Genomic DNA, 20,560 nt, shown 5'->3' on the forward strand with positions numbered 1-20,560 from the left:
GCACAGACTATATAGGCTGAAGGGCATGTATTTGTGCTAGTGTTCCATGGTTTTAAAATACTAGTCCTAGTAGAACATGAATTTAAGATATCTCAATTTGTTTTAACATTTGTATCATTTTTAAATTTAAGAAAATGCAGGTATCAACATTATGACAGGTCTTTGAATGCATTCTGTTAATTATTAAAAAATTACATCTCCTCAGAGGAAAATCTAATGGTCAAACTTGTATTGTTATTTTATACTGTTTGAAGTACTTTGACCAGGAATCCTTCTGCTTTTAGAATGGAGATGTTTGCATTTCAATCCTCCATCCTCCTGTAGATGATCCCCAGAGTGGTGAACTCCCTTCTGAAAGGTGGAATCCAACGCAAAACGTCAGGTATTCTACACTTGATGCTGTGAATGTAAAGTTGAATAGGTTTGTTTTACAAAAGCTTCCAAGGCAGCCCAATTTAAGTCCAACTCACCACAAAGCTTCAACTTTAAATTATTGAACAAGAAATTCTAGATGCAAGCCATGAACTTGCTCATTTCCAATGATAGGAAGTGTTGCATTAAAATAGAATAATCTTTTCTACTGTAAGAAGACAGGATATTCATTTGACTTGCCTCAAAAAAAAAGATTTTGCAGTGAGTGGTTAAATAGCCTTTGCCCAGAGACTTCACAGGACATGTCAGTGGAGGTTTGTAATAATCCAATAAAATTTAACAGATCAATTTCTACCAGAGATATTTGCCAAAATAACATCATTAGGGCTTTTCGTTTCGTCAAAATGAAGATTTTCTCTTAAGTACTTATAAAGGTGGAAAAAAAACAAGCAAACCAAATTACAACTATCGTCCACAAAGCAAATGAAAAATTGGGACCTGATCAGTCCATGTGAAAAATATGAATTAAATCTGGAATAGAATTTCGCTAAGAAACTTTACTTACAACTTGTGAAGTTTATTTCTCAGGGTTAGAGCAGGCGTTCAGTGACCACTCATTATATAGTCAAATCTTCATTGTCCCAACATTTTTTTAAATTCGAGTTAATTTCACGACTGCAATTTCCATCATCGAACACTGTAACAAGGTGGAACAATGGCAGCGACGTCCACATTTAGTTGCACACTTGCAGACATCAGAAGTTCAAAACAGAAACAAGTTGAGTAAGCCCCTAGGCTCTTCGAAATAATCATAGCTTGTCTTCTCAGTGCTGTATTTCCTGTATTCTTTATCTTGATCTTTGATACCCTTTGTCTGGAAATTCATCCATCCTCTCAAATACAGGTATGCGCCACTTAACATCCACAATACGTTCTATGAAATTGAGCGTTATGCGATGTGGATGCTGTCCAAACACTTATATATTCTTAGCGAAGCTATATGTCGTGTACCTGTAAACATTTTATTCGTAAGTAGGAATCAATGTGGGGTCTGACACGAGGCTGTGGGCAGAGAGTGGGGCAGTGGCATCAGTGTGGGGACCGACACGGGGTAGTGGCATCAGCGTGGGGACTGACACGGGGCAGTGGGATCAGTGGAGGGACCGACACGGGGCAGTGGGATCAGTGTAGGGACCGACACAGGGCAGTGGGATCAGTGTGGGGAGAGAGCGGGATCAATTTATGTATATAGTAAACAATTTTCTATAGCTCACGATGGCTTTTTCTAAATTTCTACAAACTTGCTCACGGTAACTGAATTATTATGGGACAACGGACATGTAGTTGGATGTTGCCAGAACAAATGTTAAGCGGCACATGTCTGTATGTTCATTACCCTTTCAATCAGAATCATTGAGATATAGCATGGAGGTAGGGCCCTCGGCCTACCAAGTAGGTGCCCACTATGAACTACCCATTGACACCAGTCTTAAAATAAACCCATTTTTATATTATCCCCACATTCTCTACAACTCCTCCCCCCCCCACCCTTGTGCCCCCTACAGATCTCACCACTCGCCTACAATTTTTTTTATAATTTTGCATATAATTTATAGTAAAACACAAAATTCTGTGTCCAGTTCACCTTTCAATCCTCATCTCTGGGATGAGGGAAGAAACCAGAACACCCAGAGGTTACCGACACAATCACAGGAAGAACATGCAAACTCCGTGCAGACAACACCCAAGGTCAAATTGAACCCGGTTTTCTGGTGCTACAAGGCTGTAGCTATACAACTCTGTTGTTGAGGATTCCTCAGAGTGTGCAGCTGCTGTGAAACAATTTCTCCTTACCTTGACCCTAAATATTTTGCCCTGTATTCAGAGACTCCAACCACTCTGGATCTCCCCAGCCAGGGGAAGCATCCTATTATCAGACCTTGTCAAATTTCCAAGCTAAGTGAAGATGGGTCTAGTTGACTTGATCTCTCCAGGAACAGTAACACCATATTGAGAACCAGTCTGATGAACTTTGTTGTAAAAAGAAAGAACTGCACACAGTACTTCAGGTATTATTTCACTAAAGCCCCTTTGAAGATATTGCTGTCCACGTCATTACTGATGACGCTAAGAAGGAAAGTGTTAGTTGGTAAACAATTAGGCTGTAAATATTACAAAATGCACGGAGTTTCTGTGGAAGAAGCAACGTTTACAGGAAAAAAACTAAAATTGCTTTGTTTTAACCACGTTCTCCAGGACTATACTTTTAAGCGTAATCTCTTTATTGAATGAGCCAAACACATTCTCCCCTGCAAATGTGGATGCTTCAGTCATGTTCAGAAAATGGAGGGATAGCAAAGGGAAAGACAAAGAATATGCTGAAATCATCAGGTGAGAAACTTGCATTCAAATCATTACTGTAGACTTAGAAATTAATTTCTTTACTACTCAGACCTTCCAAAGCCAAGCACCTGTGAGCTGGAAATTCTTCAGATTGTATGAATAGTCAAAAGCTTGAATCAATGCCTTTCCTGTAATCATCTTTCCAGCAGTGGGTCTGAAAAAATTTGTAAAGCAGGCCCAAAAATCTAAAATAGATTTAGTTTAGTTGTATAGTTATTTTGAACCATTTACTTTAATGGAAATTAAAACATATTATTTTATCATAATGAGTGTTATTTATTTGATATAATAACTCTTCCAGATTCAATTTAAAAAAAATACACCTACTCAGTCAACTGTTGCACCATAGCATTAGACCTGCTGCAAGCCAGCCTTGGAGCAAAACATATTAACATAACATAACATAACAATTTACAGCACGGAAACAGGCCATTAGGCCCTTCTAGTCCGCACCGAACCAAACACCCCACTCTAGTCCCACCTCCCTGCACAATGCCCATAACCCTCCATCTTCTTCTTTGAATGTTAAAAATAGTTCAGTGAACTCTATTTCAAAATATTTTCAAAGAATTCTGTGTGACAAAAACTGTGTCAGAAAGGCCCATTGTTTCTGTTTGCTTTGCCACACCAAACGTATCTTGACTCTATCTTCTTTCTTCCTTTCTACTCCCTTCCCTCTTGCATGTATCCATGCCCTTTGAAATCTTCCAATTCCCTGGTCTCCACAGTACTGTCTTTACCACAGAGGTCCAGTGTCTATTCACCTCCATCCCCCAACAGGAAGATCTCAAAGCCCTACACTTCCTGGAATAATGTTCTGACCAGGTTCCCCCAAATGTTCTCAACCTTAATCAATGCCTCTCATTTCCTTGAAATGGTAGCCATGGACACTCCTTGCATGGTTCCCAGCTATGCTTGCAGCAACATGGAACAGTATTTGTTCTGAACCTACCCCAGCACGGTTTCCAACTCTTCCCCCTTTGTATCGATGACTGCATTGAGTTTGCTTCTTGTGCCCATTCAAAACTCTTCCATTTTATCAGCTTTGCTACTAACCTCAACTTCACTCAAAAATTTACTTGGATGATTTCTGATGCTTCTCTCTCCTTTCTCAATCCTGAGAAGGAGACAAAGATTGAGAAAGGAGAGAGAAGCATCAGAAATCATCCAAATGAATTTCCAAGTAGCTCATGCAAGAGGGAAGGGGCTGGACAAGAAGAGAAAGGACAGAGTCAAGGTACGTTTGGTGGGGCAAAGCAAGTGAAAACAATAGGCCTCCCACGCCTACCTTGACTACACCTCCTCCTGTAAGGATGTCATCTCTTTTTCCCAGTATCTCTTGTAAAACATTATCTGTAACTGGATCTTTACTTTTGATCTCTACGCATACTGCTTCTGTGGAGAGCCTCTGAGTGCAGCTGTGAACCCACCTGAGTAACACTAGCGAACTTCTCTGCAAGGATATTGGTTTCCCTTGAATTTGGGTAAGACCCTTACCACTGCCCTGGAACAGAGCCCAATAATTCTTGTTTCTGAAGTCCTCCTTCCTGCACCAGCTCCTTAGGCATGCATTTATTTCCATTCTCTTTCTTGCCTCTTTGGTGATGTAGTTCAGGCACACAACCAGTGTTGACTCCTGAAATTCCTAATCGAATTATATTCGCCTTTTTGATTTGTAATGTCTGTAATTATTGGCAAAGGTGCCCTTTAGTATCACAGAAAACTTGAGAGAATTTTCACGGGTAAGAAAATTCCTTCATAATTATTTTAACTTGAGCATGAAATGTTAATTGAATTATTTATTGTTATGTGTGGAACTAAACAGTGAAAAACTGTTTTGTGTGCTCTCCAGGCAGATCAATGTCAAGAACTAAATAGTGTGACAATAAAATAAAAGTGCAGGATGTAATTTTAAAGAGAAAAATACAATTAAACAGTTCAAGTCATCTTGTACTAATGGGAAGTCCGTTCAAGGATCTGATAACAGAAGGAAAGAAACTGAGTATTTGCTTTTCTCTTCCACAGGCCTTGTCTCCATCTCTATTGAACATATTACTATGGCAGAGACAAGTATATGTTCTTTGCTTTCTGGATAACTGTATGGTGATTCTACCTTTCAAAGGATAAACTGGAATGCTATCTTTATCTCAAGAGGGGGAGAATATGAAAATTAAGTTGTTTTTCTCTGCCAAGAACCTTGATCAGGCTCTATCTCGTTTGATTAAAGTGTGTTTACTGATCCTTGAGAACGATGCATCAGTCTTAAAGAGGGTACAAAGCTGATTCACTGACTTCCCAGGATTTAGCTGAATTGAAAAAAAATTGTATATAACCCTATTCAATTCAGAAGGTTGACAAATAATCTAAGCAATCTTTAATAGAGTAAGAAATCAATAGGATTAACATATAAACTATTTCCATTAGTGAGGAAACCTAAAGGATGTAGATCTCAAAGGCAGAGATTCAGCCTTCAGTTCTGGAGACTGGGAGACTTGTGGATTAGCCAGGACCAACTTAAGGAGGATCGAAGAGCATTCATACCCTCAGTGCATGTGGCAGGGCGTACAGATTATCACAGACTATAAATCATTTAGTTTTGCGCCTCCTTCTAATTATGACTCCCTCTCCGAGAAGCTTTACAATTTTTACGCTCTCTTTGACGAAGAGAATAAGGAGGACACTTTCAAGGTGGATCTTTTACCTGATGAAATATCTCTCTCAATCTCCATCAGTTATGTTTGGCCCACCCTGAGTAAGGTGAATGTACAGAAGGCAGCTGGTCCAGATAGCATGTGTGTGTATATATGTATATATTAAAATAACTTTTTAGTACAAAAAAACCCCTCTCCTTCCCCCCCCCCCCCCCCTCCAAAACCACCTTTTCATAATATAAATCCACACACTGTCCGGGCTCACACTTATATTGAGCACAAAAAAATCTTATATGGGGAAGTCACTATTTGTACTATAACAGCATCTATTTTGTCCTTTATTGGGCCCCTATATGATCCAAATATTGCTGCCATATTTGTCCTTTCAGTTGTATATAATTTTTTTCTATTGATATGCAACTATTCATCTCTGCAGTCCATCGTGCTCTATGTAGAGGAGAGTTGGATTTCGAAGTAATCGCAATACATTTCTTAGCCACTGTTAAGTCATTTTAACAAATTAAATTTGGAATTTAATTAATTTATTGTTTATTTCAATAAAATTACATAAAAGATAAAACTCCAGGTTGCCTGTGAAGACCACTTCTGTTATCATTATTAATATTTCAGTAATATCCTGCCAAAAAGTCTCACTTCACACATGACCACGTTCCTATTTCTGTCCCACATCTAAAACACATCTCCAATATTTCACATTTAGATCTACGCAACTTCTGTGGTGTAATATATAGTTTGTGTAGGAAATTATATTGAACTAATATTTATCTTCCATTTATAACTGATGTCATGCTATCCAAACACCAATCATTCTACCATTGCAACACTTGGGTCCAACTCCCATCTCTATCTCGATCTCTGTAAACCTGGTTTGCCCTTTCACTCTTGAGAGCATAGTACTTCTTTGTTATAAATTTGGCTGTATTCCCCAGCCATAATGTTTGTTCCATTTCACTAATTTCAGGTGGAACCAAACTTGACCCCCTTTCTCTCAAGAATAATCTTAGCTGATGAAAGCAGAAGAAAGTCCCATTAGCTACTCCATATTTATGTCTTAGTTGCTCAAAAGACATGAGATCCTTCCTCTAACAATTATCAATATATCTTATTCCTTTGTCATACCAGGAGTTCAGTATTTTGTTGCCCAGATTGATGGGCAACAACCCAATTTTATATAATGGTGTTCCTAGTGATGTCCTGCTTTCCTCCCCACCCCCCAAAACTCTCATCTATTTCTTGCTTTATTCTAATCATATGTACACACACCCATTTGGATCTAAGGGGGGGGGGGGAGGGGGACTATCTTCCTCAAAGAAGAATGATATAAATCTAGCTTGTGCTGATGAGTAATACTTCTTAAAATACAGAAGCCTAAGTCCTCCCAGTTTATAGTCTCATGTTAGCTTTATCAGTGAAATTCTCGGCACTTTGTTATTCCATAGGAATTCCCTTGTATGATAATTTAAATAACGTTTTAGGTAGTGCAGTAGGCAGCGACTGAAAGAGATACTGTTATCTTGGCATCACTTTCATTTTAATACAATTTACTTTTACCATAAAAGTGATCAGCAAGTCCTTCCAATTCTGTAAATCTTTTCCTATTCCTTCTAAAAGAGCAGTATAATTTAATTTGTATGTTCTGTAAATTATCTGCCATTATTCCTAAATATTTGATTTCCTCTCCTCTATTTTCCATTTAAATCTACCTCCTTTTTGATATCTTTCATAATCAAAATTTGTCAATGACGTTATCTCACTCTTATTCATATTTTATAATCTAAAACTCTTCCATATTTTTTAATATTGCTTGTAATTTTATCAAGGACTCAGCCAGGTCCGACTAGTATAATAGCACTTCATCAACAAATAGACTAATTTTATGTTCTTTTTGTCCATCTTTGAAGCCCTTAATATCTGGATCTCTCATAATCTCCGCCAGCAGTTCAATCGCTTGGATAAAAAGCACTGGGGACAGGGGACACCCTGTCTACTTGATCTACTCAAGGGAAAAAAAATCACTGACATCTGATTATTAGTTATAATTTTGGCTTGTGATTTTTGATCGAGGTTTTTATTCAATTTAAAAATTTTCTACTTATATCAAATTTTTCAAGTGTTTTAAATATAAAAGGCCATTCTAAACAATCAAATGTTTTTTCTGTGTCTAGGGAGACTGTTGTAACTCAAATTAAGCTTTGATTTTTCCATATGTCTGCCCAGACTATTTGAAGAGTGTTTTCCTTTAACAAATCCCACCTGATCTGTATGTATTAATTTTGGCAGATATTGTCCCAATCTATTGGCTAGCGCCTTCGCCAATATCTTATAATCAGCATTCAAAAGTGATATAGGTCTACATCAGGGGTCATCAAAGTGGTCTGTATTGACCCTTGGAGGTCAATGGGACTATCTAAGGGGGTTGATAAATGTCAAGACTATAAAGAAATTTGGATTCCATCAAGAAGTCGATGGTTTTAAAAGTTTGCCAGCCCCTGGTCTGTATGAAGGTTTTAATGGTCTCTATTTTACTTTGGTTGCACTGTAATTATAGCAGTTGAAAAAGATTCTGAGAGAGTCTGGGTCTCCACTGCCTGGTTCAATACATCCATTATAAGAAGCATCAGCAAATCTTTAAATTGTCTATAAAACTCAGCCAGGAACCCACACTCCCACGGAGACTTATTAGCTCGTAAAGTGCCCAAAGCTTTCTCATTTTCTTGTGAAAGGGGCATCTACATTGACCTGTTCTCTGTCCTCTAATTTTGGAAGCTCAATATTAACTAAAAATTCATCCATCTCATTTTCATCTAGTAATTTCTGATTTGTATAATTTAGTATAGTATTGTCTAAAAATATTTCTCTTTTTGATTTTTGTTATAATATTAGCCTGTGGCGGGGCACATCCTCATGGCTAACCGGCCCCACTTGTATAGCCATATGACGGGGCAGCCATGGGGAAATGGCGTCGTCAGAGGTTTCTCTCTGACTCCAGTCTCCCTTCCAGCACGCACCTGGGCAACGATTATGATGTCATAATGCACCAGGTGACTGAGCTCATGCCGCCCTTAAAGGGGCGCACTGAATATGAATAAAAACAGTCATTAACACCCTCAACGTGGTGGTGTTTCTTCCACTGCTCACACCGCCACAGAGGTGACCCCGATGAGCCCAGAGGTTTCTCGGAACTCAAAACACCAAGGATTCAGCAGAGGTTAATGCTGTCTCCATCAAGCTCCCCCCCCCCCCCCTCTTTTGGACCCACTGACCGAGAACGTGGTTCGGGGTTCGGGCAGGTGGAAACGCAATTTCAACTCCACAACATCTCCTCAGACGCCACGAAGTTCTATCATGTCGTGAGCGCACTGGACAAATATACAGCAGTGAGGTTCAATGACATCATCCACCACTATGGGCAAGTACACCACCCTCAAAGACCTGCTGCTTGGAACTTTCGGGCTAACTCCCCAGCAACAGGTTTCCAGGCTCCTTCTCCTAGGTGGGCTTGGGGACTGTAGTCCGTCAGCACTGATGGACAAAATGCTGGCCCTTGCGGAAGACCACAAGCCTTGTTTTCTCTTCCGCCAGATATTCCTGGAACAGATGCTGGAGGACATCCAGCTGCTCCTCACAGATGAACACTTCTTTAACTCGAGGAGAGCAGCATCCCCTGCGGATACCCTTTGGCACACGAAGAGGGAAAACGAGGCTGCCCTCAAGCAGATGGCATAACCAGGAGCCAGCCGACTGCAAGCCGCTCCCAAGATCAAGCCAGAAGAAGGCCAGTCGACCCGGTGCCCCACATGCAGGACTTCTCCGCCAACCTCCATGGCACATGGGTCTTCTCCAAAGTGGACCTCGTGCAGGGATACCATCAGATCCCGGTGCATCCAGACAACGTGGGTAAGATGACCATTATCACCCCTTTCGTCCTCCAAGTTCCTGCATATGGCCTTCGGTCTAAAGAACGCGGCACAAACATTCCAGAGCCTCTTGGACACAGCTGGGAAAGACTTGGACTTTGTGTTCATTTACCTGGACGATTTTCTCATTGCCAGTCGCAACCACGATGAACACTAAGCCCACCTCCACACACTCTGCCCGGCTGGCAGACTTCGGCCTCACGGTCAATGCGGCCAAATGCCAGTTCGGCAAGGAGACCCTCCACTTCTTGGAGCACACCATTTCGGCAGCTGGGGCCAAGCTGGCGCTGGAGAAGGTAGCAGCTGTTCAACGATTCCCCAAACCCTCCACCCTGAAAGGCCTCCAAGAGTTCACGGGGATGGTTAACTTTTACCATTGTTTCATCCCCGGAGCCGCGCGCACCATGCGCCCATTGTTCGCGCTCATGGCCACCAAAGAAAAGACTTTATTGTGGTCAGAGGAGGCGGACAGGTCTTTCATCGCGACGAAGGAGGCTCTAGCCAGTGCCACACTGCGGGTGCACCCACGGCTGGAGGCTCACATGGCGCTCTCCGTGGACGCCACCACTACGGCATGGGGGGTGGGGGGGGTTCTGAAACAGTGGCTCGATGGACAATGGTGCCCACCGGCCTTTTTCAGCAACAGCTGCGCCTTCCGGAGCTCAAATACAGCACCTTTTATTGGGAGTTCCTGGCGCTGTATTGGCTATCTCCCATTTCCGCTACTTCCTCGAGGGCAGGCCTTCATGGATCACAAGCCCCTCACTCAAGCACTGGCGATGGCCAAGGATCCGTGGTCCACCAGACAGCAGCGCCACCTCTTGTACGTGTCTGAGTTCACGACCGACATCCGACACAGGGCTGGCAAGGACAATGTTGTGGCGGATGGGCTCTCCCATCCAGCCATCAACACTCACCCGCCTGGTCTGGATTACGAGCAACTGGCTCAGGCACAGAGGAATGATGCGGAGACGCAGTCCTTGAGGACCACCATCTCAGGCCTCAAACTCGAGGATGTCGGGGTGCCCAGCAGCCCGGACACCCGCCCAGTCTGGATTACGAGCAACTGGCTCAGGCACAGAGGAATGATGCGGAGATGCAGTCCTTGTGGACCGCCATCTCAGGCCTCAAACTCGAGGAAGTCGGGGTCCCCAGCAGCCCGGACACATTGTTCTGTGACGTCTCAATAGGCACGCCGCGCCTGGTGGTCCTGCTGCACTGAAGGGCGAAGGTTTTCAGTCTGATCTACGACCTTGCTCACCCAGCGGTAAAAACAACCATGTGGATGGTTGTGGAGTAGTTTGTGTGGCACTGGCTGAAGGAGGTGGCAGAACTGGCCAGGAAGTGTACTAGGTGCCAGACCTCCAAGGTCCAGCGACACACACGAGCCTCCATCCAGAACTTCGACCTGGCGGTTCGCAGATTCCAACACATCCACGTTGATGTCGGGCCCCTTCCAGTGTCCAAGGATGCTCGTTACCTCCTCACGGTGGTGGCCAGAGTCCGTCCCTATTAAGGAGGCCTCTGCGGAGACGTGGGCCAGGACTCTGGTCAGCCAATGGATCCACTGTTTTCACTAGCAACAGAGGGGCGTAGTTCACGTCTGCTCTGTGGACTCAGGTTGCGAAGCTCCTGGGGAATCAAGCTCCACCACACCACAGCATACCACCCACAGTCCAACGGGTTGGTGGAGAGGTTCCACAGGCACCTGAAGGCATCGCTTATGGCCAAGCTCTCCGGATCAGACTGGGCAGACGAACTACCCTGGGTCCTCCTTGGGATTAGGATGGCACCCAAGGAGGACCTGCAGGCCTCAGCAGCGGAGATGGTCTATGGCGCACCGCTTTCCCTGCCGGATGAGTTTTTCGGCCCAAACCCTGACAGCACGGCCACTGACAAAAACCTGCTGGCAGACCTACACAGGCGACTGGCCTCCCTAGCTCCCCAAAGTGCTCGATTCGGCCAAGTTCATTTTCATGTGGAAGGTACCACAAGGTGCACCGCTACAGTGACCGTACGAGGGGCCGTACAAAGTCTTGCACTGGTCAGGCGAAACCTTCACCCTAGTCCTGAAGGTGGCCCATCTGGACATCACAGCCGGTGCAGACGGCAGAGCCCAAGCGCCGGGGCTGGCCACCAGAGCGACAGGATGCATTGCAATTCTGGGGGGGGGGGGGGGGGGGGGGGGGGGTGTTGTGTGGTGACACACATCCTCATGGCGAACCAGCCCCGCTTGTATTGCCATGTGGCGGGACAGCCATGGGGAAATGGCGTCGTCAGAGGTTTCTCTCTGACTCCAGCATCTCTTCCAGTGCGCACCCTGGGCAGCGATTATGATGTCACAATGCACCAGGTGACTGAGCTCATGCATTCCTTAAAGGGACGCACTGAATTTGAATAAAAAGAGACATTAAGGACCCTCAACGTGATGGCTGTGTTTCTTCCACTGCTCATTCCACCACAAGCCACTGTTTTGATTGCATTTATAATCCTTCAGGACTCCCCTGCCTTTACTTGCCAAGATTGGATTTTGTGTCCTTTCTCGTAATTCATAATATGTTTGTTAATTTTTTTCTGTTCTATGCATTTGTAATGTGTTATTCTCAGATTTTTATTCTCTAATAGTCTATATTTTTCTTGTAACCTCGTTCCTTAATGTTCTTTTTCCAGTTTTGTTACATCTTTCTCCAAACCATCTAATTCTGTAGTATATTCTCTCAATTTTTTAGTACAAAAAATAATTTGTCCTCTTAAGTGAACTCTAAGTGTATCCTATATTTAAAAAGCTATTATCGGTGAAAAGGAGAATAGTTTCACAAAACAGTTCTATCTGTCTCTAATAAACTCACAAAAGTTCTTGATTTTAAGATTTTAACCATCTTTTTGATGCTCTTCACGGAGAATTCAACCAAAAGATGTCTAAGTCTTTCGCAAAGTATTTTGAAAGATTGGTCTTATCTCACCTGAAATCCTGTTTGCCTGCCACTATTGATTCCCTTCAATTCACCTATCATACTAACAAGTCAACTGAGGATCCCATTTCAACTGTACGTCACTCTGCTTTGACTATTTGGACAGCTCGGCTTTCAACACTGTTGTCCCCTTTAAGCTGATGACCAATTTTCATCTGCATGGGATCAACCCATCCCTTTGAAATTGGATTTTGGACTTCCTAACTAGCAGACCTCAATCTGTTAAGGTGGGCAATATTTTCTCTTCCATTCGTACCTTGAATACTGGTGTTCCGCAGAGTTGTGTGTTGAGCCCCCTTTTGTATTCCCTTTTTGCCTCTGACTGCGCTCCTATATATAATACAAATTTAATAATCAAGTTTGCAGATGACACCACGGTGGTAGGCCTGGTTAAAGGGGACGATGAAACGGCCTATAGGGTTGAGGTTCAGCTCCTGGCCTTGTGGTGTGCTGATAACAACTTGACACTCAACACTCAGAAGACCAAGGAGATCATCGTGGAGTTCAGGCCTGCCAGAAGCCACACTCATGTCCCAATTTACATAAATGGAATGTTTACATAGCTTTAAATTCTTTGGCGTCCAATCTCTCTGAAGATCTCACTTGGTCCCTGGATTCTTTAATTCTGATTAAAAAGGCACAACAGCGTCTTTATTTTTTAGGGAGTGTTAGAAGCCCAGAGGACCCCATAACCCAGCAGCAATAGACATTCACCAAGATCAGTGGTTACTTAAACAAAAGTTGTTTTTAATTATCTTTTAACATGAAAACAGAATCAAACTTTAACTTAACTTTATACTTAACTAACCCAAATTAACCCCCTTCTAATTCTAAGCTCATGTGTATGACGTGTGTGTAAATTTAAGAAAGGTTCTTTGGTTCACAGTCCAATCTCACTTCTCCTTCTTCCAAGTTCTCTGGTTGCAGGCAGTTCTTATACTATGCACAGAATTTAACATGGATAAAGTTCACTAGGCCTTGGTGCTCGAAAGGTAAATGTTTACTGCTCAGGAAGGTTCTTATAGGGTTTTCAGAGAGATATTTGTTGTTCCAGGATTTCCACAACCGAGGTACCACCATTAGTCATCTCAAGGTCTCACTGATGAAACTTGCCTGATCAGGGTTCTCCAAATGGTAACCTCTTTCTTTCAGTCTACTGCAGAGTTCCTTTCTGTTCCACTTATTCCAAGAGAAACATCAGACAGATAGCACTTTCAGTCATCCACCACTCTTGAGTTTTCTGTTTCCAACCAGCTTCTCCAGGCTTGCACTGTTCAGCTGCTTTCAATATCACACGCACTGGCTAAGAGAGCTTGTTGAGCTTGTCTTCTCTCTCCCTCCCTCCCTCTCCCTCCAACTGCCTGAAAGCCCATATGACTCTCTCACGTGCAAAAACACCCACCTTCTTCAGCAAACCACAGGAGTTCTCCCTCTTGATCAAGCTGTTGTCTTGGGTAAACAAAATCCAGGAGTGACCTGTCTGTGAGCACTCTAGGTACTTGCAAGCTGCCCGTTTGTCTCCTCCAAGACTGGTCAATTAATTTCATGACATCATTTCAATTAGCACCTACTTGTGAAATGTGCACATCATTCTCCAAAGTTTCTGCCATGTTACTGAATACAAATTCTTAGTATTTCAAATAAGATCTGCTTTAAAATGTGTGTATGTATGTAACCACTCTAATCTTACCAAATTCCTCCCAATATTTATCCATTGCAGGAGCATGTGGAAGATGCACCTCTATCCCAGGATACTGTTGGATTTCTATAGATGCACAATTGAGAGCGTGCTAACATATGGTATTTCACTTTGATATAGGAATTGTATTGCACAAGATCGCAAGGCACTCCAGCAGGTAGTGAAAACTGCCCAATGGATTATTGCCATCTAATTGCCTACCATCAAAAACATCTATAGGAAACTGTGTGGGCAGGGTGAGAAACATGATCAAAGATGCAACACATCCACGACAGGAGCCTTCACTCGTGCACCAGTAGGCCGAAGAAGGGCTTTTTTTTTTACGAAACTGAGACTTTGTTCAACACTAAATCACGGTGCTGAATGGTCCTGCGCTTGAATTGTAAAATCAGAACTTTTCAACAGTGTGTTGTAGAAGTGTTGTTGGTTTTAATTGCACTTTTTATTTTAATGTACCGAGCACAATTTTTTAACTTCTGGTCAACGCTGGTTGTATTTCAGTGGCTGGTTTACTGGTACTATGATAATAAAGTGAATCATCGTCATCATCTTGAGTTTAGAGCTAGAACATTTTGGTGTAGAATGTGTTCAGTGCTTTCATGTGTACACAAGCTGAGTGACAGTGAAACAATATTCTGGAAAAGATGCCATCAATGAATGCATCTAACATAGAGATCCAACAGTTTTAAGCCATCATTGCAAGATGTTTTATTCCAAGAACTGAAATGAAAGTTCAGCACAGGGATACATTCAGTATTGATCACATTGTTATTTCTTTTGTCAGGAAGCAAGTACTCTCAACCAAGGCTGAAGCTGAAAAGGATGGGGTGAAAGTTCCAACCACACTGGCTGAATATTGCATCAAGACCAAAGTGCCTTCTAATGACAACAATTCAGACTTGCTTTACGACGATTTATATGACGATGATCTAGATGAGGAGGAAGAAGAGGAAGAAGATGCTGACTGCTACGATGATGAGGACTCTGGAAATGAAGAGTCGTGACGTACACAGGCCAGAGAAGGAGCAACACCAACCTGGCAACAGCCCAGCACAGAACTAGTCACCTGCTGCATCCTGCTGTGTGGGTTGTGAAATGCTCCTTTTGATTGGACCTTCACTCAGATTGTCTATGAAACTCCATACTATAATCCCACTATATGATAACTGGATCTGCTCTCTCTTGAAACAAAATTGTCCACACCTGATTCTTAACTCCATGTCATGAAAGCTTGTGCAAGCTGAGTAATTTGATTATGTTTTGGGAAGTAGGTGAGTGGAGAAATATGAAGATGTAGCACTCAGAGGTAAAATGGACTGCCACGGTTAAGCTGCTCCTGTCACAATAGTGTGCACTTCCTGATATTTTTTCTTAAATATGTGGTGAATTATTCTTCTGGGGTGGGGGTGGGAAGATGAGGGAGTGTGTAATCTACTGCTTTTTGATTCTTAAATATGTTAGTCCTTCAATCTTTCTTTTCGCAGTTTTTAATAGGCCTTGAGAACATGGCATTCTACAGGAGTTAGCATTGAGTTTTTTTTAAATTGTAGTTGTAGAAGTTCTATCCTACGCTGAGTTTGATCAAGTTTTCTCAACTTTTCTATTTTCAAAATTTGTGGTCAGAGATCTCAAATTTTGCTTTAAAACCCCAATATCAGTGCGATCTTTGCTGGATCTTAGGATATTTATTATTTTGCAGTTGCTGGATTTTTCACTTGACAAACACGTTTACACGCTGTAAGGCAATGGTAAATAAATCGGAGAATTGAAAACCAATACTGTGCACTAAATAACATAATTGCTCTAATTTCCAGCTGCAAATCCTTGAATCTTTTTTGTTTATTCTCTACAGTTCATTTTCTTGTAGATATTTGAAGCATTTTGTGTTGTCTTCTATGCTATAGATTACTTTGTCTTTGCATCTACTAATAAAATGTGAATAAAGATGCTGGTTTTGTTATGAAATATGCAGTCCTCATTACTTTTCATTTCACTTGAGCTAGCCAATTGGTTTTTTGAAGCAACATAGAGATGGCTATGGAATTAAATCAAACCAGTCAATAATTAGTAATTTTTTTCTTTGTTTTTAAATGCAGTTTTTGCCATATTTTCTTAATTTTATCGAACTCCACTTTTTTTTTGGTTAAAATGAACAAAAACAAAACCAGGACTTGTACATAACATTGTCAAATGCTTCAATCAAACTAAAAGCATCTTGGAAATTAGGGACTGGGGGCACAATAATGTGGACAATATAATGGGAAAATTGAATCAAATAAGTATAAGTAAATTTAGGCCTGAAAAAATCTTTTCCTGTGAAATGGGATAATTAATATGATAGAAGTAAAACTCATTTAATAGTCTTAAAACTGAGTGGATTGAATGCTGATCATACTAAAACTAAAATGAATTTCCATTATCCAGTTTAAAAAAAGACTTTAAAAGCAACAAGAGAATGTAGAAGGTCGTGTATTGCTCATAAAACAAAAATGTTGGATGTAGTTATCGGGAACATATTTAGCACAGCAGACCAACAGCTGAGGGACCCACAGAACATGGCTGCATCAGCAGACCAGCAAGGGGCTCAGCGGCTGAAGGATGTACAGGACAGTGGCCACAGCGGTGGACCAGCAAGGGGCTCAGCGGCTGAAGGACGTACAGGACAGTGGCCACAGCGGTGAACCAGCAAGGGGCTCAGCGGTTGAAGGACATACAGGACAGTGGCCACAGCGGTGGACCAGCAAGGGGCTCAGCGGCTGAAGGACATACAGGACAGTGGCCACAGCGGTGGACCAGCAAGGGGTTCAGCGGCTGAAGGACATACAGGACAGTGGCCACAGCAGCGGACCAGCAAGGGGCTCAGCGGCTGAAGGACATGCTGGACAGTAGCCTCAGTAGTGGACCAGCAAGGGGCTCAGCAGCTGAGTGACCCACAGGCCAGTAGCTATAACAGTGGACCAACAAGGGGCTCAGCGGCTGAAGGACATACAGGACAATGGTCACACCAGCAGACCAGCAAGGGGCTCAGTGGCTGAAGGATGTACAGAAGAGTGGCCATGGCAATGGACCAGCAGAGGGCTCAGTGGCTGAAGGATGTACAGGACAGTAGCCACAGCAGTGGACCAGCAAGGGACTCTGGCTGAAGGATGTACAGGACAGTAGCCACAGCAGTGGACCAGCAAGGAACTCAGTGGCTGAAGGATGTACAGAACAGTAGCCACAGCAGTGGACCAGCAAGGGACTCGATGGCTGAAGGATGTACAGAACAGTGGCCATGGCAGTGGACCAGCAAGGGGCTCAGTGGCTGAGGGATCCACACAGGTTGTGGGAGACTTGTGGTTGAAGGACCCACAAAAGCTGTGGGGGACTGGATTGTGGGAAGCAGGTATCAGAGCTGGAATTCTAGAGAATGCTGAGGGCAAGAAGGGTCCCAAAAGGTCCTTGGGCACTGAAGTCTTCCTGGTCGTGCCAGGGTTTGAATCTGGAGCTCAGGTTTCTGATGGATCGAACAGGAGTCTGCGGCTGTAATGGCTACTAGAGCGATAGAGATGAATCCACGTATATTCAGTGCTTCCGAAGGGACTCTCTTTTGCTTCTTCTATTTTTAGGGGTGTTGAGCTCATGGTGACTCTTTGCCTTACGACAGTCTGAAGTGTATAATTTTAATGCATTATTATGTGACAATAAAAGGAATCTTAAAATCCATGACAACATTTCAACGCTTTGAAATGAAAAGACCAATTCTGAATGATCCTGGAATAGGTCCATAATGCACTAGGAGGCATTGTTGTGCACTCTGAGCCAGCAGGACCAGGCTTCTTCCCATGGGCAGAGAGAATGCTGAACTGCTCACACTAACCATCCAAGACTCTCATTCATCCAAAACTTTATTTATTTTTATAGATAAAATACTAGTCCTGCATTTGGTCTGTATTTGTGTTTTGTCTGAAGTAAAACATGAAAATCTGCAGAAAGCATGGTTGAAGTAAAAATACATGAAGGTGGAGAAAGTCAGCAGATTGAGCAGTGACCTTTATATAGTAAAGGTAAAAATACATAACCGTTTCGGGCTAGAACACTTCACCAAGGTATGCAAAAATGGGGAGCGAGTCACGTGATGGAGTAGTGGCCAGTAGGGTAAAACCACCCCTCTCCAGAAAAAGTCAAGACAGTTCAACAAATATAAAGTATAAGAAATAGAAGAGAAAGTTGCAGAGAAGAGAAAGAAGATGGCACCCAAGAAGGAAAAAGTAAAAACAATGGGGAAAAAAGTCACCAGAAAAGAAAGAAAGCCTTACCTGCATGAAGGAACAGGGAGCATGATGGCGAAGAACGTCCATTCTCCGAGGTAGTTCCCGACCCTGGAGTTGGAACCCCCCCCGACCAGTGGACTGCAAAAATGGCTCTCTGACCCAAACAAAAGTGCACAACTGCACATGCGCGAGGAGTCACGCATGAGCAGTGCGCACTCAAAGGTAAAAGAAAACACAGATGGGAGGAGGTCTCAGCCGAGGAGCGGGCAACCATGGCACGACCAGCTGAGGGACGCCCGACACCATGGCTCTCAGCTGGAAGATGAGGAAGGCAACAGGAGAGGGAGTGAGGTACCAGGCAAGAAAGATGGGGTGAACGGCAAGAGGCCCAGCAAGAAGAGGCCCGACAAAGTGATACAAGCAACTCAGGAAAATCAGAAAAAAATATAGATGCAAAGAAGAGAAGAAGACACAAACACAGGTACAGACAGAAGAAGAGGAAGAAGAAGACCAAGATCTTCACAGAGAAATAGAAGGTAAAACAAATGGTAAAGCTTTTTGTGAAGAACAAATGAAAGCATTAAAAGAATGTTTGTCATTGGAATTTAGTGCAATTAAAGGAAAAATGGAAAGATTAGAACTAGTCATGACAGAAATAGAGAAAAGAGTAGAAAATGTGGAAGAATGAGAAATGGCTGCAGAAATGGAAGTAAACGACTTAAGAGGAAAATTGGAAGAAAGTGACAAAAAAATTAGAGACTCAAGAGTTGTTAGCTCAGAAAATTGATATATTGGAAAATTATAGTAGACGTAGCAACAAAAACATAGTTGACCTGAAGGAAGGTGAAGAAGGATGACATGAAGGAATTTATAAAAGTTTGGATCCTGAAGGTCCTGGGAATGACAGAAATACAGGAAGGAATGGAAATAGAAAGGGTGCACAGAACACTAGTTCCAAAACCATAGATACATCAAAAACCAAGATCTATTTTAGTAAAATTTTTGAGATATATGACAAGAGAAAATATACTGGAGCAGGCAAGGAATAAAATTAGAGAAGATAATAAACTATTGGAATACAAGGGTCAAAAAATATTTTTTTACCCAGACACAAGTTTTGAACTCTTAAAGAAGAGGAAGGAGTTTAATACAGCAAAATCGATCCTATGGAAAAAAGGTTATAAATTCATGTTAAGACATCCAGCTGTCTTTAAAATATTTATCCCTGGGGAGCAAAACAGACTGTACTTGGATCCGGAGGAAGCACAAGAATTTGAAGAGTGTTTGCAGGACAGAAGGAGAGATAAAGAGATGTAATAAGAATGAAGAACGGCGATAAAGTGTATATATAAAGAACTAAAGAGGGAAAAGAGAAGAGAAGGGAAGGAAGGAAGTAAGGAGGAAAAAAGGGAGAGCTTTGTTATATGTGTATTTTAAAAAAAGTTTTCTGGGGGGGTGGGGAGAGAGAATAACCATCACTGCGAAATCATTTGACGCTTGCAAACAAGATCGCAATCCAAATGGAAAGGGGAGTTGTGGTTGCCCGGCAAGGAATAAGGGGCAACTCGGAGAGGGAGGGTATTTGGGGTTAAGGTAATATTGGGTGTGGGAATTGTTGGAGTATTTTAAGTTTTAAATGTGTTGTATAATTGAGTTACATTGATTTTAAAAAGGGAAAACTGAGATGAAAATGGGGAAAAGGGATGGTGGTGGTGAGGAAGCAGAAATGAGGTGTAAACGGAATATGAGATGGCCTTGTTGAACTATATGACTATAAACATTAATGGAATACATAAATCAAAAGGAAGAGGCTATTAAATTTACTGAAAAAAAAAATAGATATAACATTTGTGCAGGAAACGCATCTAACTGAAGTGGAACATAACAAAGAGAGACTGAGTAGGACACGAAGCGGCAGCATATAATTCAAAAGCCAGAGGTGTAGCTATATTAATTAATAAAAATGTACCAATCAAAATAGAAGAGGAAATAATAGATCCAGCGGGGAGGTATGTAATGATAAGTGTCAGATATAATCAGAATTTTGGAATTTGCTCAATATATATGCACCTAATGAGGAGGATCAAAAGTTTATGCAGGATATTTTTTGGAAGATGGTAGATACACAAGGAAATATATTGATAGGAGGGGATTTTAACCTTAATTTGGATCAAATGTTGGATAAAACTGGACAAAAGACAAGCAAAAAGAATAAAATAGCCAAATTTATGGTTAAATCAATGCAGGAAATGAAACTTATGGATATATGGAG

At 42.2% G+C, this 20,560-nt stretch overlaps 1 protein-coding gene across 25 annotated transcripts in view; it reads left to right on the forward strand.

Annotated features, from left to right (window-relative positions):
• Positions 1-16,000, forward strand: part of ube2r2 (ubiquitin-conjugating enzyme E2R 2) — a 118,429-nt gene extending 102,429 nt beyond the window's left edge. For 23 of the 25 annotated variants that reach the window (XM_069924131.1, XM_069924128.1, XM_069924134.1 and 20 more), the window contains 4 exons: positions 285-382; positions 2,629-2,763; positions 9,030-9,344; positions 14,820-16,000. In XM_069924131.1, the coding sequence (XP_069780232.1) occupies positions 285-382; positions 2,629-2,763; positions 9,030-9,344; positions 14,820-15,039 (768 nt within the window). In that variant the 3' untranslated portion in view covers positions 15,040-16,000. The remainder of the gene's footprint in view (positions 1-284; positions 383-2,628; positions 2,764-9,029; positions 9,345-14,819) is intronic. The other 2 variants (XM_069924153.1, XM_069924155.1) reach the window with 1 other exon arrangement.
• Positions 16,001-20,560: the final 4,560 nt, after the last annotated feature.

Source organism: Narcine bancroftii, chromosome 3 (genome assembly GCF_036971445.1).
Source record: "Narcine bancroftii isolate sNarBan1 chromosome 3, sNarBan1.hap1, whole genome shotgun sequence".
Lineage (NCBI taxonomy): Eukaryota > Metazoa > Chordata > Chondrichthyes > Torpediniformes > Narcinidae > Narcine > Narcine bancroftii.